The sequence below is a fragment of the Dysidea avara genome, chromosome 12 (assembly GCF_963678975.1).
Source record: "Dysidea avara chromosome 12, odDysAvar1.4, whole genome shotgun sequence".
Taxonomy (NCBI): Eukaryota; Metazoa; Porifera; class Demospongiae; order Dictyoceratida; family Dysideidae; genus Dysidea; species Dysidea avara.
The window spans coordinates 14,276,038-14,301,720 of record NC_089283.1 but is presented as its reverse complement, the minus strand read 5'-3'; the positions used below and the strand labels follow the sequence as shown (position 1 = coordinate 14,301,720).

The following is a 25,683-nucleotide window of genomic DNA, read 5'->3' as shown; positions in this document are numbered from 1 at the left end:
ATGTGTACTTAACTGATATGGGTATGGCAAAGGTTAAGTTTAGTTGTTCAACACTCACAGAAGCTCGTTGTGTGGGAACCCCATACTATGCAGCCCCTGAAACCTTCGACGGAGTAGTTGGAAAAGCTTCAGATATATGGTCGTTAGGCATCGTATTGATAGAATTGTATGGCCAGCAACATGCTTGGAGAAATGTCAAGACCAACAACCAGCTAATGATGCAATTATTAACAAAGAAGTTACCAACATACAGCCATTTAGATCAACATGTACAACACGTATGTGAATCCTGCTTAAAATATGAACCTAAGCAACGCTCATCTGGGGCTGAAATCTTGCAGTTAATCAGGACATCAAACTAACTTGCCTACTGTTATTACTGTATTTGTGATTATTCAAAGAGATCAACTTTCCATTCAAAGTATTGCTGACTTTAAATGTCTATATAATGCCAGTCCCTCGTCAGCATTAGTGGGACTATTAATTCCAGCTTCAGCCATGAGTAGCTCAGCTAATTCCTTAAACTCAGGTGAAGTAGGCTCTGGTTTCAAGCAGCTGTATTCTTCAGCAGCTTCAATGTCATCATTGTCAATAGGGTGCTTGTATGACCGACAATCTAAAACAGACATAATACAAAACATGACCATTAAAACATATTTGTCACTGAACTGTTTTGATGTGGAAGAAAATACAGAACATCTGGAACTCCCCCTGGGTTCTGTGCACTCTGCCTTATTGTATGTACGTTCCACTCATTTGCTATTATGATTAACTCTTGTTGAATCAGTGACATGAAAGAAAAACGTAAACAGTCCCTATTAAAAGTAGATTTTAAATAAATTCTATCAGTTTAACGAACATTTGAATATCACAAGAGTCATCCAATTCTCCATTAGTCCTTAATTCCTATTAAATTTTATAGATTAATTATTTAATTAGTTGTGTGCGTGTACCTTGAAAAAATCCATCCACCAACCAGCACCATTTTTTCGTAGCTGCCCCCACCATGCTTCAATTCGCTAAAATGACAGAAAAATGAAATAACCCATGTTCATTACAAATGGTCACTCAACTATGTTTACCTCAGTAACTTCCTTTTGGGGATCATTAGCTATACACGTACATGTTCAATGCAAAAATGATAGCTGGTACGTAGCCAAAATGTGCGTAAAAGAATACTATTTTTCAGGGAAGACAGAATCAGCCTAGTCAGGCTGCTTTTCAGATGTGCCCTGATTACATACTAGGGCTGAGTGATACTACCGTTTTAGCGATATATCACGATATTTTGAAAGTATCGATATCGCGATATTTTGTTACTAACTATCGTGATACCATGCCTGTACATTACTGTCATTAAAAAGCCATTTGTTATGAAGTACTAGGCTCAAGAATCCTTGTAAGTCATAACCTGGTTACCCCTGCAGAGAGGTGTGAACACCATAACATAACTTCAAAGCATGTGTTACAATAACTGTTACTGTAAACATAGTTGACAGTAGCTAGTTTGATTCTACTTTTGAAGACATCCTGCAGGAATACTGAGGAATACACTATGTAGCACCAGCTATGATTGACATATTTGTAAGTATCGTGAAGTATTCAGTATCGTGAATAGTGGCTTTAGTATCGATCGTGATACTAAAATGGCAGTATCGCTCAGCCCTATTACATACAATTTTAACAGTTGGGTGGATGAATCATCAACATCATCACCTGGGATGAATCATCATTAATTCAAAGGGGAAAATTTTTGAAGAATATTAGTTTGCCCACCAGCAATCCCCTTGTTTATACCCTAATTAATTCAGGTTCTATTGTACAACTAACCTGGTTTGACGTAGACTTTCCATACATGAAACTCTTTTCACCTCTAAATTGATCATCACAGGACTCTCGTAGAAAAGGCTGAAGAAATGCAACATTGCAATTTTCTGTCCCTCTATCTGATCTGACAATAGTCGGACAGCCTATACTCATGTTAAATACTTACAAGTAGCTAATGACTCATACCTTTTAATGTTCTGACACACTCCAAATAATACCCTGCAATAATATAGGGATCATTATTAGATGGGCTAACATAAAGCCATAAGATTTGACGAGAGTAGCTGCATAAGAATTGTTTTAACGTAATTTTATATACTTCACAATCACATGTACAACTTACCCGTCAATACACCCATGAATGGCAAATCCAAAGGGTTTTAGCTTATACCCATCCATGTGCCATATAAAATCTGGTCCCTTAAATATTGTGCATATTACATTGCATAATTATTTAAATTCACTTACCTTGCTGTGGTACTCTCTTCTTTTCAATTTATGCTTTTTTCTTTCTAAAGCCCCATCTGGATCATTAACTGCTGACAGCATCATGACAGTGTCTCTAAAACATGTAATAGTAAAATTTATGGAGTACTATATGGGACAAAGAATCTGTCGAGGAGTCATCTAATATTTTTGAACAAAGCCTTATGGTTTTGAAAACAGAGCGAAAACAATTATTGGGTGTGGAGTCCAAATATATCAATATTTTTGGACTGGGGAAACTAAATCAGGGACCTAATTTTTTCATGACAGGCCCATGTAAATACCCATGTGAGAATTGAAATTTTTGTCACTGACAAGTCAATTCTAAGCTCAACACACTATCAGATTTCAATAGTCAGGGATACTAGTCTACTTCTACTTGCTGCTTTTACCTGTCCCATTGATCTGTACAACCTCAATGGCACTCTGACTACAATGCAGCCTTGTGGTGTTGGACTACACTGATGGGTTAAAACAATGAAACAATTGCAGTGGAAGCTGTCTATAGCGGTCACCACAATTTCTAGGGAGGTGGCTGTTTTATACAGGTGGATAAGTGCATTAACTACTCATTTGGGGAATTGTAGGGTGGGCTTTGTAGAGAGGTGGCCGTTAAGGCAGGTTCCACTGCATTTGCATTCATCCTCACATGCATGTAACAAGAGGGCAGCACTCCAATATACACCATTCTCCAATCTCATCCTCAGACAAAGCGGTCAAATCAGCCTTCTTGTCTAAATTCCAGTATATTTTGTGAATATACATTCACATTAAAGTATACACTGAAAAAATAGTCTTTTGTCCTTGAAGACATTTCTCACTTTGATCGAAGACAATTATCAGAGTAGTTGGAGTGCCACCTCCTTGTTATAAACATAGATATAGGCACTTGGAGTTAGTATATCTATGATGTAAGACTTCACCCAAGTAATACGAACCTTCCCACCCTTAGTTTATGCTTATGAAGTAAACGCTGATGCAACATTCTATAGCCAAGGTCCCTTCCTGATTCATTTCGTTCCTCCTGTATATAACATTAGTTATAACATTACATGTCACAGTAACTAGCTAACCTCGACTGCTGCTTGTACTTCTTCTAAGGAAGACTGAACTTCCTCTCCCCGCCGCTTCAAAGCAAGTTTCTTGAGTCTCCATCTTAACTGGTCGTCTGTTAACTCAATCCCATGCTTGGTTGCTAGAAAGCTTCTTATATTTTGGTATGTATATCCTTTTTTAAACTAAAACTGTATCAATTCATCTTCATTCAAGGCGGAACCGCGATGAAGAGCTGCACAGTCCGCAACAGCCATGCAGGCGGAGGTTGCCAGCGTATAGTCGCTTCTGGTACTGTAGCTGGTAGCTGCTAAACACCACTGAAAAGCCAACTGAGAAATGGGAAATGTAACTGAGAAATAACTGGGAAAACAACTGAGAAGTGAGAAATAATCGGGAAAATAAGCGAGAAATGGGAAACATCTGAGAAATAAGTGAGAAAATAACCGAGAAGTGAGAAATAACTGAGAAATAAGTGAGAAATTTCTCGGAAATAACTGAGAAATAAGTGAGAAACTCCCGGAACCGGCCACCGTAGCCAGTTCATCAATACCCAGTGACCGCAGTTGTGCTCTGCATCATTCTTTAAATTCCGAGTAAAATTCTTAGAGAGAGCAAATTACGTGGGGGCGACTAAATTCAAATTTCAAACTAGCCATTCTCGAAAACATATGTTTCAATCTGAACGAAACTTTTAGACAGTTTAAAGACACATTGCTCTACATGCCAAACGAGTATTGCGGAAAACAACAATCTGGGATTTGTATTTGGCCTCTAGGTCGACTGAGGACGACTGAAACTTTGTTTGGTGCTGAAATTACGACTGTAGGGTAATCATGTATGGCAGGGGCGGATCCAGGGGGGGGCTTTGGGGGCTGAAGCCCCCCCTTCATATTTAGGCTTTACTTGATCAATATGCTGAGTATTTCTTTTAAAAGCTTAAGAGAGTGGCCCCTGGTGGTAGCAGTATTTAAAGTAAAAAATGTAGATGGATCCAAGTCATAATGTTGTTTAAGTATCTTATATGTTTCAATCATATCACCCCTTTGGCGTCTGCAATACAGAGAATAGAGATCCAGAATTTCAAGATGGCTTTCATAAGTCAGGTGGGCTAATCCGCGGAGGTGTTTAGTTGCACGTCTCTGAACCTTTTCAAGGGTGTCGATGTCTCTGGCTAAGTACGGACTCCAAGATTGCACGCAATATTCCAAATGCGGTCGAACATAAATCTTATACAAAAATATAAACATATCAATGATCAATTCTAAAAGATTCCCAAGAACCTGTGTAGCCTTGACTGCAGATTTTTGGCAGTGTAGAGATGGCTTGAGGTCACTCGTGCACCACACTCCAAGGTCCTTCTCCTCGTTCACTAGTTCTAGGTAAGTAGATACATTTGTAGTGCCATCGTACATGGTGTACGTACGATGCAGGAAGAAAGTTACCAATCTGAATTACTTTGCATTTGGCTGCTTTAAACCTAAGCAACCAAACACTTGACCATTGCATTAACTTGTTGATATCATGTTGTAGTTTAAGGCTGTCACGAAAAGATTTGATGACTGAGTATATCTTGGTGTCGTCTGCAAACATCTTCAAATTACTCTCAATGAGGTCAGGCACATCGTTGACATACAATATAAATAACAAGAGACCCAAGACTGAACCTTGAGGTACTCCACTCTGAACACTAACCCAATCTGACTGAGACCCATTAACCACTACTCTCTGAAAACGATTTGTGAGAAAATTGGATAATCATAGGGACAAGTTTCCACGCACACCGTACGCTTCAAGTTTAGAAATCAATCTACGATGTGGTACAGAGTCAAACGCCTTACTGTAATCCAACTATACCACATCAACCCCATAAGCCTGGTCCACCGCACTTGTCCAGTCTTCAAAGATTTCCAACAAATTAGTTAAACATGACTTGTTACACACAAAACCATGTTGCTGATGGTTAAGAATGTTATTTTCTAAAAGAAAGTCAAATAACTCCGTACGAATAATAGATTCTAAAATTTTAACCACAGTAGATGTCAGACTGATTGGTCTGTAGTTGGTAGCCTTAAACTTAGAACCTTTCTTATATACTGGTATTACGTGGGCTTTCTTCCATTCACAAGGGAGATCTCCACTAGTCAAGGACTGATGGAATAGCATGGTTAAAGGAGTGCAACTGTATGGGCACAAGCCTTGAGAACATAAGAATGGATGCTATCTGGACCAGGAGCCTTATTATCTTTCAGAGTACTCAATTTCTCCAATACAATAGACTCAGATATGTTGACATTACATATAGATTCTTCATATCTAAAAGAACGGCCTTCTTAGAGAAAATGTCCACAATTTAAGTAAAAAGGTTCACAATGTTAGCAAAAGTCCACAATTTTGGTAGCTATACAAGTCCAAATTTTCAGTAGAAAAATCCATCAGCTGCAGTTTACTAAAATACCACTAATAAGCAGTAATAACCAGTGGCGTAGCTAAGGGTGGGCACGTGCCCACCCAAATTTTCCTAGAAGAGCAGCGCCCGCTTATTTTTGTTATTACGAACAAGAGACAAATAGTGCATACCTTGGTAGTGCGATATTTTTGTTGTAAATCAGCAGTAGATATTATAATAAGTTCAATAATTACATCACGTGATCCATGTAGGTTCAGTGTTTTCTATTTAATGCACACCATCATGTGATCCAAATTTTAGGCAGGGAAGAGAGGAACATGAGGAAGGAGGAATTCAGTCTATTTTTTACATCTGAAATATTGACTTGTGAGCAACAGCACAGATGTTCTTTTGTTGGCATGGTGAAATGACCTAAACTAAAGTGATAGACCAAATGGTGTAAAGTTGGTTGGAGGAGAATAATTGCAATTGGCAGCTGAATTAAGCCATACGATTATCTCAAAAGTCAGGCTGGAGTATAAGGAGTTGTGTACAAGTACAGATGAGTTAAAGGAGACCAGACAAGGAGGTGTACTAAGTTAGTTTCAATTTCCAGCTTCTATATCATTCATGCAGTAGCATTAGACTAATGAAATAAGCTGCAGGAACAGCAGCGTAGTGTATTATTAGCTGGCTAGATACATTTATGCACTTTTGAAACAGTTTAAACCAAATGTATGTAGAGTCCACTAAGTATGGACTCGCATTTTACGCTAGTTAGTTGCATGGGGTGAAATGTGTGGGTGAGTGTGCCCATCCATCCGTGGAGGCCTGGCTACGCCACTGGTAATAACTATATATCAAGCTAAACTAAAATTAAATGCTCCGGGTAACTTATTCAGTAAAATTAATACAAGATCGAGATATTCTAATAGAGCAGTCAACCACTCTAATAGAACAGTCACCTTTACATAGTCTTTTAAAAGCTACTTAATTCATTTACAAAAACATATTGAGATCATATAAACTTGATTAAATTATGAAATTGAGGCACTGAGCCACTCAGATCCCCATGAATAACATCCATTCTTCAACTTCGTGTAATGTGTAAATTTAATTCCATCCAAAACTGCTTATAGCTGTAAAAAAATTTACGCCCAAGTAAAGCAGAGTTAACTGCAACAAAAAGCAATGATATCATAGTGCAGCTATGTGTGAGGTATGGAAATATTATTCGGATGATACAATGTTATTGTTGAAGTATTAATAAGAACTATGCATGTGATGCTGCTAGCTTTTAAGTGTGTGAGCATCTTCATAAATGCCACTCAAATTTGATTCTCAATAAAGCAATAGATTCTCTGATGTCAATAAATAGTTTGAGCTTGGCTGCCTTTCCTGCATAAGGTAATGCTATGAACAAATAAAAGAAAAGGCAGACTATTTATTGCTATCAGAGAATCATCTATTGCATTATTGAGAATCAAATTTGAGTGACCTTTATGAAGATGCTCACACACTTAAAAGCTAGCTGCATCACATAGTTCTCATTAATACTTTAACAATAGTATTGTATTGTCTGATTAATATTTCTATACCTCACACACGGTCACACTATGATATCATTACTTTTTGTTGCAGTTAACTCTGCTTTACTTGGACATGCACTTTTTTACAGATACAAGATGTTTGGGATGGGATATATACATGTATTCATAACACAAATTATGGGTTTCAAACATACCTTTACAATGCTGCCAGTAAAGCTAAAAGTACACATACACATTATGGTAACAAGAGCATAAGGGTGAGTTGGCATATACATGGCATACCAAGCTTATGAAACATGATCTCTGTTCCTAGATAATGAAGATGGCAGTGAAAGTTCTCATGGTAAGTACTGTTAAAATCAACATTACCAACTTTACTAATATGTTAATATTTTAGAGTATTGTGCAGCTGAAAAGTGTATGATTGAGCAATTAGCAGATAGCATAGGATATCTTTGGTTTCACAAATACTGCCGCCATTTCTCCTAAGAAGCAAACCCCCATCACTTCAAATGCAAGGAGCATCAGTAATAACATAATAATATACTGTAGCTTTACTTCTGTAGCTCTTTAGCTATGACTCAGTAGTGATCATAATGTGATGTACACATGTAAGCATCCTTGCATGTGATTTATCTATCATGTTTCATAGTTTTATGGTATAGTTACTTATAAGCCTGCATCAAATATGCCAGCATTATAGGCTAGAGTGATATGTCAGCATAATGCAAACATACTAGGTGAATATTTCATGCCATGGAGCTTAATTAAGTGCCTGTAAATAGATCAACATTCCCTAATAGAGCAGCTAGCAGAAAATTAAGGCTGCAATCAAATGTAAATGGCTCCTTTGATCAACACTCTATTCGAACCGTCACTTTGTAGTGAAAAACTCTAAAAGAGCACTCATGATCAAAAATATTCCAAAGAAATGCTGTTATAACCTAGGAGGTAAAATGGGAGCAACTGAACCTTAAATTTTGGGGAATTCCTGAAAGCAGTTCAGGAAAAATTTTAATCATATTTGACTCAGGCCTATAGTTAGTTAATGATTAGCTAATATTATTCAGAAATATGTACATAATTATAGGGTGAGTGTGATCCTCCATTACATGCAACAGTAGAAAGGTGTTAATTAAATACTTGTGTGGGCCAGTGTTTGAATTGTGAAGTGACATAAAGGTGTACTAATTTCTCAGTGCAGAGACTGGGGGGGGGGGTAAGTTAGCTAACACTTCAAGGGTTGTAACTTTAACCATCAGAGTTTAAGTCATCAGTTTGCAATATGTACAAGCCCAAGGCAAGGATTATTCCCTATGCCCAAAGTCAGTATTTTTGGCTACAACTAGCAGTCTCACTTCTAGCCCTCGGATGTTGGAGACTAATATGGCCAAAGAAACTTATTACTGTTCTATACAGTTGAGTATAAACAAATGTACTTCACTTGACTGTTCAATTAGAATGCATGTTTGACTGTTGTATTAGAGTAAATTAATCTGGGACCAGATCCTGCTTCTTACATACACTGTTGGGATAGTTTGAAATAACTCTCACTTTTACACCTGTGATATTAACTGCATAAAAATCTGTTTTGTCATGAAACCACTGCAACTTGCCAAGCAGCTAACAAAGTATACTATTAAAAATTTAACAAGGTACCTTTGTATACCCTAAATCCAAGCTCTGGTGTGGACATGGTAAGGATAACGTGTATATATGTATGTAAACTAAATACAGATAGCTCAGGTCTACAGAGGCTACTGCATTTCTGTGCCATATTATCCTTTGAGATACTGAGCTGCATTTTGCAGCAGTGTCCAGAATTTGTTGCACAAAGGCCTTTGGCAGTACTAAATCTATTCTTGATGGATAAAAATGATGTTCTTTGTATCATTTCTAAAGAATTATTTGGTTGATGTATTTGGTTACACAATCATGCATGTGGAAATAGGTCAAACACTTACAATCAACTTCTCTGTTCAGAGAACTCTGCACTGTTGTATCACATATGAACTTTGCAACAATTAGGTCTTAGCCAAACTTCCATAATTAGATTATGGTTAATTGCATTTGTTCATGTTAAATTCTACCTAAATAAGCAAGTGCATATTTTCCATTAGGCAGGTGCCAGTGGTCTCAACTGCATATTAGCTACCCATGCAATTGACAGATACATACAGCCTTGGCCATGAGTAGCTAAGCACCAACAAGCAAGTGCATGCATGGCTCCAGTGGATAATTACACATAATTATGAAAAATTAACACTGTGGTGACTATAAGCAAGGCTCTGTACTGCATAGCTAAATGGCAAGCTTGCAGCCTATAAAACAGCTGAAGTGGGAAAATGTAACACAACGCTATCAATATAAACATTTTCATCAATTCAGTGGTAATGCACTGCATAGGGCATAGCCAGACTTTAGGTGCATCTGAGAGCATGCCTACCAGGAAATGTTTTGAAAATAGGTTGGAATCTTGTAGTATTTTAGTCAATGAAAATAGCACAATTTTTAGGCAGCAAGTTCAAGCTCAAGATGCTGAGAGGTTACAAGAAGATTTATATGCATTACAAGAATGGAAGCAGAGATGGCTGATGAGACCAAACGTATCAAAGTGCTTTACCATGACTGTTTTACATCCTAGAAGAAATAAAATCATTACTCCCTACAGACTACACTATCATCTCCTCTCACCTGTTGAACATTATAAATATTTAGGCATCATTATTCAGAGTGATCTGAAGTGGCACCTACATATTCAATTTATCACCTCCAAAGCAAATCAGATGCTTGGTCTGCTAAAGCGTAACTTGAGGGCATCATCTATTCACCTTAGAGAGGGAGCTTACCTTAGCCTAGTACGCCCTAAACTTGAATATGCAACTACAGTCTGGAACCCTCATTTAACAACCGGCAAGATCACTTTAGAAAAGGTTCAGAGGCGTGCTGCACGATATGTCAAAGGTATATACTCCTATCATGCCAGTGTAACACAGATGGTTAACGAACTTAAGTGGGAATCACTAGAGTCTCAAAGAGAACAGCTCTCCTTAACTATGCTATATAACATTCTTAAACAAAATGTCTATTTACCACCTGAATACATACCTGAGTTTCATATGCAGACATCACAGTACCAGCTACAGACCAGATCATGCCACATGTTCAGACTCATTGAACCATTTTGTAACACTGACACCTACAAGTACTCCTTTATACCATCAACATCAAGGCAATGGAATGTACTACCTTGCTACATCTTTGAAGCGGAAAACACTGACGTATTCAAATCTCTGCTACGTAACTATTATTTTGCAATCAATAGCTAACATTATTTATTATATTATATCTGTGTATATTCTTCTGTTTGTGAAGTTTTCAAAGTAAAAACAAAACCTAAACTAAAAAGACCAGCTATATGGATGACATCTGGCAAATATCTCTACTGCTACTGCAATTATACCATCTGCATGTGTCTAAATGTATTGGAGTGTCACAGTCAATATAGATGGGAAAGCCTGAGTACTCTATCCACAATAAGTAGCCTTTGGTGGTGCCGGTAAAGTAGACAGGCATATATGAAAAGTAATTATGAAGTGGTCAGAGAAGATGATAGTATTGTGAGGATTAACGACTACATCATACACTAATTCATCGCTGTTTGTAATAATAAGGTCAAGTATGTTGCCTCCAATATGGGTAGGTTCTTCAATTAATTGACTAAGGTTGTAATCAAATACAAGGTCGCAAAAATTATTCAAGGCCTGAGATCCTCCCGATAGAGTTTCCCAGTTTATGTCAGGAAAGTTAAGATCACCCAGAATAATAATAGAAGATGTAATTAGGAATAACCCTTTAATATAATCAAAAATAGGTTGCGTATGTTCTTGCGTTGAATTTGGGGGTAGGTAAATGACACAGAGAACAGTTTGATGAGCCATGTTGACAGAGACTGTTACAATTTCTAGATTACCAGGAGACGGTAAAAGTTTACTTGGTAGAGAGTCTTTAACAGCAAGCATGACCCCACCTCCTCGAACCTACCCATATTGGAGGCAACATACTTGACCTTATTATTACAAACAGTGATGAATTAGTGTATGATGTAGTCATTAATCCTCACAATACTATCATCTTCTCTGACCACTTCATAATTACTTTTCATATATGCCTGTCTACTTTACCGGCACCACCAAAGGCTACTTATTATTCCTATGACTACTCTAAAGCTGATTTTAGCAGAATGGAACAGTATATAATTAATTCATGTCATTTACAGTATTTTGAGGAAACAGATGTTGAATCTGCGTGGAGCGTTATCAGTTCAGTCATAACCGATGCCATATCCCTGTTTGTTCCTGTGTATCAGTCACATCACTCACAGCATCCTGTGTGGTTCAATAGTAATCTTCGACACCAAATGAAGTGCTTGCGTACCCACAGAAGAACATATAGACGTTCACCCACCGCCCACAACTTATCCCGTCTCAAGCAATTGGAAGAAGTTTTTCAACAGAGCATTATGCAGGCCAAAGCACAGTATGAAACTTCCCTTATCAACAATTTTGCCTTTGGTTCTACTCCAGTGATTTATCGTTACATACGAAACTTATCTAAAACCAAATCAATTCCACCTATAGTGTATTTGGATACCTCAACAGCTAGTTGTGATGAATCAAAATCTCAATTATTTAATCGTTACTTTCATTCAGTATTTAACAAACCATCTCATCCAATTCCCAACTATGATGATACCCAACAGCAGCTCAATTCTTTGTGCTCACTTACTGTTACTGAAACTGAAGTTTTTGAGGCTCTCTCTCAGTTAGATACCTCTAAAGCAGTTGGCATTGATGGCATCGGACCCAGAGTACTTAAACACTGTGCAATGTCATTGTCTCGTCCTTTATGTTATTTGTTCAGCCTAAGTTTATCTACAGGATATATACCACAAGAGTGGAAAACTCATATAATTATTCCTATTCACAAATCAAATAATCGTTCATTAGTTAATAACTACCGTCCCATATCCCTGTTATCTAACATCTCTAAAGTATTGGAAAGACTGATTTATAATAATGTTAGTGAATATGTGCTCAGGACAATTTCCTCTGTTCAATTTGGAGGGTAGATCTACAACTCAACAGCTCCTATTATTCCTCAACTACATCTACGAAGCAATTTCACTTGGTCACCAAGTCGACATTATATACCTTGACTTTCGAAAGGCTTTTGACATGGTTCAACATAGCCAACTACTTTCTAAATTGTGGAAAATAGGTATCAGTGGAATTTTATGGCAATGGTTCAAAAATTACTTGACCAATTGTAGACACTGTGTACGTATCACCAACACGTTATCTGACACTTTACCAGTGTTGTCCGGGGTTCCACAAGGAAGTATCCTTGGCCCTCTATTATTTTTAATCTATGTGAACGATTTGCCATCAGAGGTTACTTCCTCAAAACCTTTTTTGTTTGCAGATGACACAAAGCTATTGAAAATCATATCTCAACTTTCAGACAGTGTGCTTTTATAGAAGGATTTGGACTCCTTCTTCAACTGGAGTGTTACTAATGAACTCTATTTTGGAATTTCAAAATGTGTGTTTCTTAGCTTTAACTACAGGTCATCAACATCATACCACATTGAGTCGAATATATTGCAACATCTAAGTGAACATCGAGATCTTGGAATACAAATGTCAAGTGATCTATCCTGGAATAACCACTACAACATGATCTGCTCCAAGGCATATAGATCACTGGCACTCTTGAGACGAATATTTGGTGGATCTGGGCCAGTGGAAGCTAGAAGATCTCTATATTTAGCACTTGTCCGCTCACAACTTACTTATTGTTCACAATTATGGAATCCACATCTAATAAAAGACACTACTATACTTGAGAGAGTACAAAGGCGAGCCACTAAATATATTCTAAATGATTACAATTCAGATTACAAATTTCGTTTACTTAAATTGAAACTCCTTCCTTTGATGTATATGCTTGATTTTTATGATATTCTCTTCTTTGTGAAATCTTTGAAGCAGCCAAATCTCCACTTTAATATCTTTAATTATGTATCTTTTAGTACCAGCAGGACTAGATCAGCTACAACCCACAAATTGTTACACAATTACTCACGCAACAATAAAACTCATAATTTCTATTTTAATCGACTCCCTAGACTTTGGAATACTCTCCCCCCAATCAACGTTGATCTACACCTCAACACAATTAAGTCACTGATTTACGATCACCTCTGGAACCATTTTGCTGAACACTTTAACCCTAACAAGTCATGTACATATCACTTCCGTTGCCCTTGCTATAATTGTTGTAATATTGCTACTACCCCTAATTTTAATATAAATAGTTAATTAATTTACACTTTGTTTTGTACTTGGCTGCTAGCACAGGTTGCTAGCAGACTATCAGTGTAACTTAAGTAACTGATAATTAATACTGTAATTGTACCCTATTGTGTTGCACTGTAAAGTCTTTACTATTACTATTACTACTATTACAAGGGCAGTGCAGCAGGCCAAAGAGTACGTGCTTCAATTAAGACAATTAAATTGTACATTACATGAAGTTGAAGCGTGAATGTTATTCATGGGGTCTGAGTGGCTCAGTGCCTCATTTAAGCAAGTTTAAATGATTTCACTATGTTTTTGTAAACGAATTAAGTAGTTACATTCAGCTTTTAAAAGAAAATGTACAGATGACTGTTCTATTAGAATGACTGTTCTATTAGAGTGGTTGACTGCTCTATTGGAATATCTCGATCTTTATATGATTATATGATTATTACTATTACTGAGCAGTCAGCCCTGCTGGTGTGCTCAGATTTTCCCAAATACATGTAACACAATTACAATAATGATTGTAGTCTGGTTCTAAAAATGCCAGCACCTGCAACTTCAATAAGATCTAGCTACTGGTGAAGATCGAGTTCTAATCATTAATTGTTTTTGAAAAATAACTATTTTGGTGTGCTGTGGTAGATACATGTGGTAATCTTACATTTACTGAATAAGTTACCCGGAGCATTTAATTTGAGATTTAGTTTAGCTTGATATATAGCTATTGCTATTTATTAGTGGTATTTTAGTAAACTGCAGCTGATGGACGTTTCTACTGAAAATTTGGACTTGTATACCTACCAAAATTGTGGACTTTTGCTAACATTGTGAACCTTTTGACATTTTCTCTAAGAAGGCCGTTCTTCAGGACCTTCTGGCTACGGGTCTGACCGCAGTTGCATTAAAGTAACTTCAGTATGGTTGCTAGATATAAAGTGTCCGGAAATAGTGGTCGTTGGAGTAGGTGAACTTTAGCCAGCTGTATCTGCCAGTTGGTGTACATTTCAGACTCCAAATTTTTATCATGGTACTAACATAGGCTAAAGTTAGGCATTTCAGTATCCGAGATTTTTTAAAATAAAAAGATTCTCCGTATATTCCCCAATAGAACCCTCGCACAGAATAACAACTCGTGTTTAACTTGGGATCCCGCTTGGGATTGCTCCGTCGTCCGAGCTCCAATGAGGATGAAAACCGCTGTGGGGTTTGTCCACACGCTGATCATCATGAAAATCTTAGTTTTATCGTGCGCGTTACATATAAGTAAGTTTTGTGTTGTTTTGTAATCTTTTCAAGCCTTGTATTGTATTGTATGTAGAATACTTTAAAACTTTAAAAGAACGTACTTTCGGGTGGAAGGTAGTCACTGGTGTTTACTTTAAAGTGCGTAGTTACTTCGCTCTGGTTAGCGATTTTCAGCTCCAGAGCAATTTTCTGATGGCTGTGTCATCAGCTCAAAAGTATAAACCACTTCAAAGTTGGCATAACAATGCCATAATTGAAACCACAGCTCCACCTTAGGTATTGTTGCATCATTCACTTTTTAGTTGTTTACCTTTATAAGTTGTTAACTTGATGTTTTTGCTTACTTGACATAGCTTCTTGCCTATAGGCATGCACCATTGTATTGAGAAGTGCGCAGTAGGTGAAACATTTACTCACCACAAAGCATACAAAGATCGCTGAGATCTGATACAATCTGAAGTTAATCTCATTACATGTACAAACTTGCAGCTAGAAGCAACTACAGTTTTCCAGATTGCTAGATGGCTTCCTGATTCAATTGTGTCATTTTCCCCTTTAAAATGTAGGGAAACCCCGGAGAAAAAAATATACCTTTTTTAGTTTTTTAGCACTGTGCATGCCAAAGTGGCTACTTCCAGCCCAACAAACTATATATTTCTGAGATCGGCAATCAATACTCTATCTATTGAGCATATAAAAAGCCCATTTTTCCAAAATTTAAAAATTGGGCTGGAATGCCTACTAAAGTTATATATACTAAAGTTTAGTGGCAATCGGTTCTTTCCTTGTGGAATTATGAGCTGTTGTTCGGATATAGATTTTTTTGTCCGGTAATCGATCGTTTTTTCGGACAGACATTTGGGCTTCGTATTCTTACCTGCTTCAACCGATTGGAATGCTTTTTGGTATGTAAAGTACCAACGCATATGTCCTCCTATGCTGCAAATATCAGGACTATGGAACCGTTTGTTTGGTTGCTACAGGTGTCCGGATATAAAATCGTTCGGGAATCGATTAATAGCTCTACATAAACATTGTTGTACTGACAATTTGTCATATCAATTAACTACATACCACTGTATATTTTTTAAATATCAGTAGCATGCATGCAGCTGCACTTAACTGACACCATTTACAGATATTAAATCCTCAGCAATACTTCACTTTTCATCTCCCACTGCATTAAAAACGATAGAGATACTCTAATAGAGCAGTCAAGTAACTACTCTGATAGAGCAATCAAAGCTACAGTTTATAGTCACCATCTTTGCCCTACCGTTAAGTAAAAGTAGCCTAAAATACAATCTCAGAGCTTCTATTTTTTTCTGGAGAAATGTCATCAGATGCCTTATTCGGCTATACCAACTTTCAGAAACCCCTTTTAAAAATCCTAGATCCGCCACTGCTATTGAACCGACAGTCACATGAAGCCCACATAATTGACTTATACGAGCTATGAGAAAGTCCAGATGATCCCAAACAGAAAATCAAACACTATAGAGTAAGTGATTATTAAACTAGTCTACTCTAATAATCATGTGATTCGTGCACTTTATCGTTCCGTGAATTTGATTGTGGGACTCGACATAAGGCTCCTCCACTCGTACATCAGGAAATCGTCAAGAATTCAAAGTAGAGAAGTTAGAATGTTGCTAGTCAAGAAGGTTGGCCACTGATAGGGCTGTTTGTAGCTACTCAGTTTTCATACATCAGACTGAGACTCCAGGACGTGCTAAATATAGCTAAGAGTAGTGGAAAGGCTCAAGAATAGTCTTGTGAAATATTCCTGTATTCATGGAGCTGCAGGACTGGAAGACAGTTGTTAAAGAGCTAGTCAACAGCTGGTCTAGCACAACAGAACGTAAGTGTTTTGTGCACTGAGACATGTATGGTGAGATCACTTATAGTGCAGTATTGTATGGTACTGGTTTGGATTGGTGTGCCCGTGGTGTTTGTATGTTCAGTTGATATGTTTGACAATGAATTTCTGTCTGATACAGTAGCTAGATAAATATCAATTCAGTATCCGCTACTTAAAATGTTTTCTCTATTAGCCTGTTATACAAAGGCTTGATTAGTTGCATAAATGCGTTGGATAAACAATGCACTCTTGCAAAAAATGATTATGCATGCTGCGATTGTAGTTGCTTCAGTAAACAGTGAAGCAAAGCACAAATTGATAAGTGATATACCATTGTGTCAGCCTTTATGTTGTAAAATGTAACGTTTTGTCTTCATTAGGCATGAGGCTATTATGTTCCAAAAATTGAGCATTATGCTTTCGAGCAGTGCTCAAAAAATCACCTATTATGCTTTTGAGAATTGCCTATTATTCCCAAAATTATGCCACCATAATTGGCTAATAATGCCAGTTTATTGCTGTATCAGACCATTTTCATTGATGTTTAAGCTTCAAATAATCTTGAATTCTTTAGCTGGTTGCTGTATTAGAGTATTTCATTTCAATATGACTGCTTTATTCAGTGACTGCTCTATTAGAGTATCTCAATTTTTTAACAGAATTGTGCAATCTGCAGATTTTCTAGTGTTAAAGCTTTATAGTCACCTCAGAATGCTAGCATAATTCCTGATTCTCACACATACCTATTATGCCCAAAATTATGCTGGCATAATTGCCGCATCCCTAGTCCTCATTTCTAAGCTTGAACAGCCTTCTTGCAAGCATGGGTAGATTTAGGTTGAAAACTATTCCTTGGTGGATTTTCCATTTCATGGTAAATGCAGAGTCAAGTCCTAACTCCATAGACTGTTGCACTATTATTGATTAAATATATGGTCACTGTACTAAATGACAGGTTTTGCTGTTCCTACTCTCTATATATCACTATAAGTTCAACTGTATTCAACAGGTGAGGGTGAAAATTTAATAGCTCACTGCAGCTGGCTTCTCCCCTAAGCAATAAAGAAATTACTCGTAAACTAGTCGGGTTTTTGCTCAGCTGGTTATACATGGCAGATACCATAAAAGGCAATTAGCACTGAAACAAAAGTTGGTTCAACATTGCCCAGTCACGTAATACTTACCAGGTTGACTTTTATGAGGATAAGAGCCAAATCCAAAATTAGTAAACATTGTGGGAATGGAGTATTAACAAATCTAGATAAGAGTCTCTAGTCTGCTATTTAATAATCACATCAATCATGAATTTAATTGCAGGATACAAGATGATTGAACCTTGAAGCTGATTCTCCACTTTTGTAGTAATACTCCTCAGGAAATTATCTGCCGCGTCACATTCATGGTGGACAAAGTTGTCACATCAGGCTCTAAGACAGGGGCATCAGAGTAGGTCTGGCAAACCCGGCCATTGCTGGACTAATATTTCCATAGCAAGATCGATATACTCTAATAGAGCAGTCAGACACTCTAATAGAGCAGTCAGGTACTCAAATAGAACCGTCAGTTGCTGAACTACACTGTATAAAACCATATTACAGGCAATCTAAGGATATGGTACACCACTACAATATGTGTGAAAGTTTAATTGCCTGACCGATCCAAGACTGCTTCCTACTCCCCTGTAAGATCTCTACTGAAAGTTATTGTGTTTGAATGATTTAAGTAGGCCAGGTGGGCTGGGGTCGCTCTTGACTGACCTGGCTATGCTACATTGCAGTATATTATACATGTCAGTTTATGCATTGCTAAATATCTCATGTGTCATCGTGTTTGTGACTTATTATTATTATAGAAATGGAGGATGCCTTTTAAATAACACTTATCCATAGCTGCCTTGCTGACTTAGAAAGTACTGGCTTTAATTATAAGTTAGTGTAATGATATTTCTTGTATACAGTTCAGAATGCCTGGAATGCTCATATTCCCTTGTATAATTATTATTCACCACATTGTCGTAAAATATATTGTTGAGGTGTTTAGTGAAAGTAGCTATGATTTTAATTTAATGTATTTTAGCTTAATAACAATGCGTAGTTCAGTAATAATTTGTGACTGGATTTTGGAAAAATGATCCAAATCACACATTAGAAGTTTCAAGATAAATGGTTTTAAAGAATTCAAGCCAGCATAACTCTCCAAGGATAGCAAGCACGTGTATGAAATTTACACTAAAGATGCACCAATCTGTTACCTTTCAGACCACCTCCAGTACTTGTAGCTGCTTGTAGAGTTTCTCGCCAGATAAGATAGAAAATCTGAGGTGTTGGCACTGCTTGAAGGTTCTTAGTTTACTAATTTGTTAAGATGCTTTACTGTAGTTGTACCCAGTTATACTGATAGTAAAATGTCAGTAACTTTAAGTATATGGAACATAATTGTTCTACTAAGTTTTAAACCCTCAGTAAAACATCAGTGAATGCGGGTTTACTGAAAAAATAATAAAATAACAAACGATTAACTGTTCCATATACTGGGAATATACCTTTCTAGTAAACTAAGAAACTTCAAGCAGTGTGGACAAGCGAAGTAGTATCATGAGTGCTCACAAAGAGGTGGAGGGTGGGGGGTGGTTGGATGGGCAAGGGATAGACCTCAAAATGGAGGCAGATCACGATTGGAGTCCAGGGACGAGATTACAGGGCTGTGCTGGCTCCTTAGTGGTTGATGATATGTAGCAAAATCCACAGGAAAAATGTCTGGCCAACATCATCAGGCTGTCCCACCAGTAAACAACTGATTCTTGCCAAGCCAGGTCCTTCACAAGGCCTAAAACCGCCATTTGAGCTCTACACTCCCCTAGAAAAGACATCTGTTGAAACCAGCCTCGAGTAGTTTGAGTGGTACTGGTTGTCAAAACTACTAGTATGATAGCAAGAGTTAATAATAAGAGAGGAGAGTGTCTAACGCCGTATAGTCCTGTAATAGATGATTGCGCAGAAGTTAAATGGCTTCTTTTCACGTAACGTACAGACTGGCCAGTATATTTTTGCATTTAACCACAAAGGCTATCCCAGACACAAGGGCGTGCGTTCAACTCAATGTTCAAGTTCACCACGAAGAGCATCGCTCTGTTGCGTAAAGAAGTCTGGCTGTTAACCTCGAAGATAACTCTGGGGTGGAGCGTCTGAGAAACCAATAAACATGAACCAAAGGCGGGGTATCGATTCGAATTTTCACTGCGTCACCATGTTGCCCTACATTTGAGCATTCTTGAATTGAAGGAGCACTGTTCCCTGTACATACAGCTCAGTCTTTAGTTCAGTCTTCGAATATTCTCGAGGATTCATCACGGTGTGGCTAAACTAATTGCGGTAAGGAAATAAACAAATACTAGAACCCTATACGTTACATGGAAAGGAAGCCGTTTAACTTCTGCGCAATCATCTATTACAGGCCTATACAGTGTTAGACACTCTCCTCTCTTATTATTAACTCTTGACGATAGTGTAGCTTTCCACTGGTGGTGTTAGTTTGATTTTGCCTGATGTGCGATTTGGATCGGTTTTGTAAAATCTGGTCACATTTTGTCAATCACTGCATGGAACATTTGCTGTGTTTTAGTCGCATTCCTGAGCTTTGGATGTTTGTGCAATCTAGCTTCTCTTGTGTGCATTGTCTCCTCAAACATTGGTTACTTCCATGAAACACAGATATGTTCACAGACAAATTTAGCATCTTATGGCATTTACACTTTGTGTGCCTTGTACTTCTATGATGCTCCAATGCCACTGGAACAGATGCTTCAGAAGCACAATCAATATACTCATCTAGGTCAATATAATATAAGTTTGAAATCTGTGTTCTGCAATCCTGAACAAGCCTTCTTAATTTTCTAATTCATTAATTTAATAATATTAGTCTAGCTATCATCCCAGAGTTTGAAATTGAAAGTGTTAATAATGCAAACTACATAATTATAATGTCCAGCACTACGTGCAAAGTATATGGAAAAGGTGCAGTTGTAATGAATCAAGTGATACAAATTATAATTCTATGTTGCATGTCACTGCAAGCATTATATCCTCTTTTGGTTGACTTTGAACATTTGATTACAGCTTTAACTGCATTCAACTTATCTCAATTATTTAACATATTTAGAAAATTGAAACAAATACGTCATTTATTTATTTGCCAATAATGCAACCAATAAAGCGAGCAAATTACAATTTGAAGAATTTAAAAGAATGAAAAATGTTATATTAGTTTTAACACTATGCCAAGTGGTGGGAGAGTTGGAACCCCCAGGAGGTGTTTACACCATTGGGTATACAAGTCATTTAAAGAAGTTTCCTATTTAGATGAATAAACTATCATATACTAATCAAGATTATCGCATACCTCTATTAACATTGACACCTCAATATTCTGAAGGACAATATGCATATACCAGAACATTCCAGAGCCTTCTTAGTACAACGTGCTGCATTCCTAGCTCTTTAACACCAGAAACAATGCTAATCTCATGTCATAGGAATATGACATGCGACCAACCACCTGTGATTGCAATTCTGTACCAAGATTCATTATCTTGAGGACTTTCAACTGTTTTTTAATCACCAAGTAATTCATGTGCGAACTGCTTTATTCATACCAACACAGAGAATCCATTATACTTTTTAAAACCACAATGCTCATGTACCTCAGAATAGCATGTGTTCCAGTTAGTCTAAATACTTCCAGAAGCTATACTGTGTCAATTTCATTGCTACGTTATCCCTACACCTATTGCCTCTGCTGTAGATGTATAGGTCATTTCTAAATGTTGGTTCTCAATACTGACTGTGAGAACTTTAGATTAGAACACCCAATAGGAATTACTACACCAAGTGATAGAAAATGACAGATTTCTAATTGTACAGGTATCCCAGTATACCTTGAGAGTGGCATAGCCAAGTAAAGTGGGGGTAGACAACCGCAAAGTGCTCAACGTTGTCAAAATGATTGAGGCTAATGACCCAAACATGGGAAAGCCAAGATATGGTGTTACATTATGCTATTAATAAATCATAACTACGTAGCTACTTTATCATACAGTATGATAGTACTGTATATTAGGGACATTGAAGGTGTGGGGGCGATCCGTGATATAATATAACCCAAAAACCTGCCATGATTTTTCCTCACAACAACATGACATATTGGTTGGGTAAAACCAAGCCCAAGTGTCTTCAGATCAACCCAAAACATTTGCGTCAAGTTGCTACAGAATTTAGAAAAATTATTCAACAGAATTTTCTACTGCCTGTCTGCCTTGCCTGACGCCTTCAGTCAAGTGTATCGGAAAAGTGGCTACAGCTATAGTCCTAATTTTTTTGCAGAAACGTTTCTAGTTCGCCTAAGAAAAAACCTTTGGTATATTGATAAGCATACAATGCTTGTGCTATTGTCTTACTCTTTACCCTGGCCATCACTCAAGGTTCTACCGCTGAGTGTTAATAGACTACAGTACGGCTTCCATACTAGTGTATATTGCATCAAACTATTCAAATACATGTGGTCGCCAGTTGCACCAAAAACATGGGAGGCTGGGAATCGCTAAGTTCACCCTATTCCATGTTGAGTGATGTGATCTTATGTTCTATTATAGAACTATAAGCACTGACTGCTCGAATTTAATAGACATATTTTCAATCGTAGTATTTTATGGAAGCCTGAAGAGTTGGACGGACCGGAAAGCAACTACCCTTCCATATCTCATCAGCCCCCCTCAGGCAGTGCATCTGAAACTTGTGACTCGCCAGTACAGAGAAATTACTACACATTGTGACACCAATCATGGTATTATCTGTGCCAGCTAGACTCAGGTGATGGCAGGGATCAGTAGAGCTAATAGAGAATCTGAATTTGGATTGAATATAATGTAAGATGCACCTATATCGATGTTGTGCTTAGGTGTGAACTTGTCAGCCTGTAACAGTGCATACAGTGGGACTCATGACAATTTTTTAAAATCTATTACCCCCGCCAGATGTACAACCGTAACCTGCAAAGTGTGGCCCACATATCTAGCACACAATTAACATCAGCAAGTGCATATTCTGCGCAATTGAGTTTTGTCAAGCCACTGCAAGCATCATGTCTCCCAAAGCCAGTAAGACTTTGTATAAGGTGCTACATACACCTGAATCCATGGTTCATTGGTATCTGATATAATCATCTCTGGAGTATACATTACACGCATGGTATGGAATCCTTGCACTGCCTCAAAGAAGTCCAAACTGGAAGTTTGCTAATGCTGTTCAGCACATGTACAGTGGGCATTTAAGTGTCCTTGATTTCTAGCAAATGTAAAGGAATAAATTTCAGATGCATATCTGAAAGAGTTACGTTTGTCTACCTTTTTGTCACGAACTGAGGTTATTATTATATTTGCAGGAATCATGTATACTTATAATGCACAGGTGTAATTATAAAAGTGTCCAAATCATTACAAAGCACAGTGTATGTGGGAGCATTAACAATGTTCTGGGATAGATTATTCCATAGTTTAATCACTGAAGGGAAAAAGGAAAATTTAAAACTGTGCACTCTATTGTTCCAGTTAAGGTGTTGATCAATGACTACACCTAGATAAGTGGCCTCTCTGATTGTAGAGTTGTCAATGTGGTAAGTGAATGGTATGATGTTTATCTTGTTTGTTATTTGTAGGAAATTCACATTTAATTGGATTAAACGTCATAAGCCACTTGTGTGCCCACTGTGTTAAGGAGTCAAGAACACATTGCAATTGATGGCAGTCCTCCATGGAGTAAACATTTAAGTATAACATCATTAACATAAAGTTAAACTTTGCTTGAGACATGTAAGGGAAGGTCATTGATGTAAATCAAAATAGTAATGGAGCCAGAACAGTTTCTTGTGGTACACCAGATAGTGAGTAACCTTGTTTATTATCTAACACCACTTGTTGTGATTGATCAGAAAGAAGTTCTTAATCCAAGTCAAAAGAGGTCCTTTAATACCATAAAATTGTAAGTTGTGGAAGAGACAGGAGTGGGGGACCTTGTCAAAGGCTTTACAGAAGTCAAGCAGCAACACATCACACTGTCCTCATTGGTTTAAGCATTGTGCAAGATCATGTACTGTTGTAATTAATTGTATCTCACAACTCCTATGCTGCCGAAGCAATGTTGTTCATCTCTTAAAGCTTGATGATGATTCAAATGTTCAAACTTACTAGAGTAGATAACATGTTCTATGATTTTTGAGCGCATACATGTTAGTGATACAGGACGGTAGTTGGCAGGGTCCTTCTGACTGCCTTTTTATATACTGGAACTATCAGAGCAGATTTCCATATGTCAGGTATGGCTCCTTGGTTCAGTGGTGTTTGGAAAATTATAGACAAGGTTATAGAAAGGGCAGGGGAGATTTAAAGTAAGATGGAAGATTGTCTGGGCCCTTTGTGGGGCTTCAAGTTGTGAAGCAATTGAGATACTCCATCAGAGTGTATGTGAATTGGTGGAATTTCAGGAAGAGGGTTACCTTCTAATACTGGTACATTAGTAGTGTCTTCTTGAGTAAAAACTGAAGAGAAATATTCAGCTAGAACATAGACAAAGAGTGCATTCCTCCAATAAAATACAGTGTTCACAAGTATGTGTAAGAATCGATAGTGGAACAAGGGATACAGAATGTGTGTGAATACAGGATTTGCATTAACTGAAAGTATCAAAAAATTGTTCCGATTATAGATAGTGCACATTACAGATGTTGGCCAAAATTCCATCTAGGCTTGAATCTGTTGTACATGCACATTTTCTTGATTGAACTTTTCATTTTTGACTCTTTATATTATTTGTTTTTGTTTTGTTTTAATTGGTTCCATAGAATCTTTGACATGTTTATTCAACCAGTTTTGTAGATTATTGGATTGTTTAAAAAGCTGTTTTGACATTAATGGATGTGTATAGACATTGATCACCACATTTATGCCACTGTGTTCTTTGTACTATTAACAATAATGTGTATATACATGCAATATATTTTGGTTAAACAAATGCTCTTACATAAAATAACCTCTATGATAGTGCAGGGCTATCATTAACGTGGCAGCAGAGCTCAGGTATAACTTATTATTGTGCATATACATCTACATGTACAACGAAACCTGTTGATCATGACACTTGAAGATGAGGATATATAACTGTATAAACTGGACACTTGGTAAGGTATCACTTAAACATCTTGATAATCAGGACACTACAGTCAGTTGGTTCCAACATCCATGTCCTTAATACAAAAGTTTGACTGTACATTCAGTCACTCACATCAAACAGTAAGTGGCAATTTATAAAACAAAACAGCCCAACTTAGTCTTGACATACAAGAATGATGCATAAGTAAATTGAGTACACTATAGCTACTTGCTCATACAACCTGGTTGGGCTTTTAGTGATCCTAGATGGTCACGGTTTAGGATTAATACTCCACCGCATAATATATAGCCTGTAGAGGTGTGACACAACAGGATTGGAAAGTATCAATGGCTTAAAATATCATGATACAATAATAATTGTGATAATTAGAAACCAGTAGCTACATGTCAGATTTCCTTAAATGACAGATCATAATACTAACATTTTTGTAAATTGGCATCTACATACTTTCTATCAAAATGTAATATTCATGTCAGTACACCAGATATATAATTATGTTGCCATGTGTCAATCTAGTAAAATTTGTATTGATTCACTCTATATGGTGATTTATTGATATCATTGTCCCATCTCTAATAGCCTATTATGCTGTAAAGAACATCATAGTAGTATGCACTGTGCAATACTCAGGGCTGCCCACAGGGGGGGGCAACTGGGGCATTTTGCCCCGGGCCCCAGCCTGAAA

The 25,683-nt window shown here is 37.3% G+C and overlaps 1 protein-coding gene across 2 annotated transcripts; it reads right to left on the bottom strand.

Moving 5' to 3' along the window:
• Positions 1–239: 239 nt before the first annotated feature.
• On the bottom strand, positions 240–3,718 carry LOC136241178 (uncharacterized). Of its 2 annotated transcripts, none has more exons than XM_066032354.1 (10): positions 3,387–3,718; positions 3,252–3,337; positions 2,296–2,389; positions 2,171–2,247; positions 2,014–2,111; positions 1,831–1,970; positions 954–1,019; positions 860–906; positions 670–815; positions 240–616 (listed from the first exon to the last, which is right to left on the bottom strand). In XM_066032354.1, exons 2-10 carry the CDS (start codon positions 3,296–3,298, stop codon positions 417–419), a joined length of 915 nt encoding a protein of 304 aa, XP_065888426.1. In that variant the 5' UTR covers positions 3,299–3,337; positions 3,387–3,718; the 3' UTR covers positions 240–416. The 2 variants fall into 2 exon arrangements, with proteins under 2 accessions (XP_065888426.1, XP_065888427.1); XM_066032355.1 differs by having other exon boundaries at positions 3,260–3,337; positions 3,387–3,717.
• Positions 3,719–25,683: the final 21,965 nt, after the last annotated feature.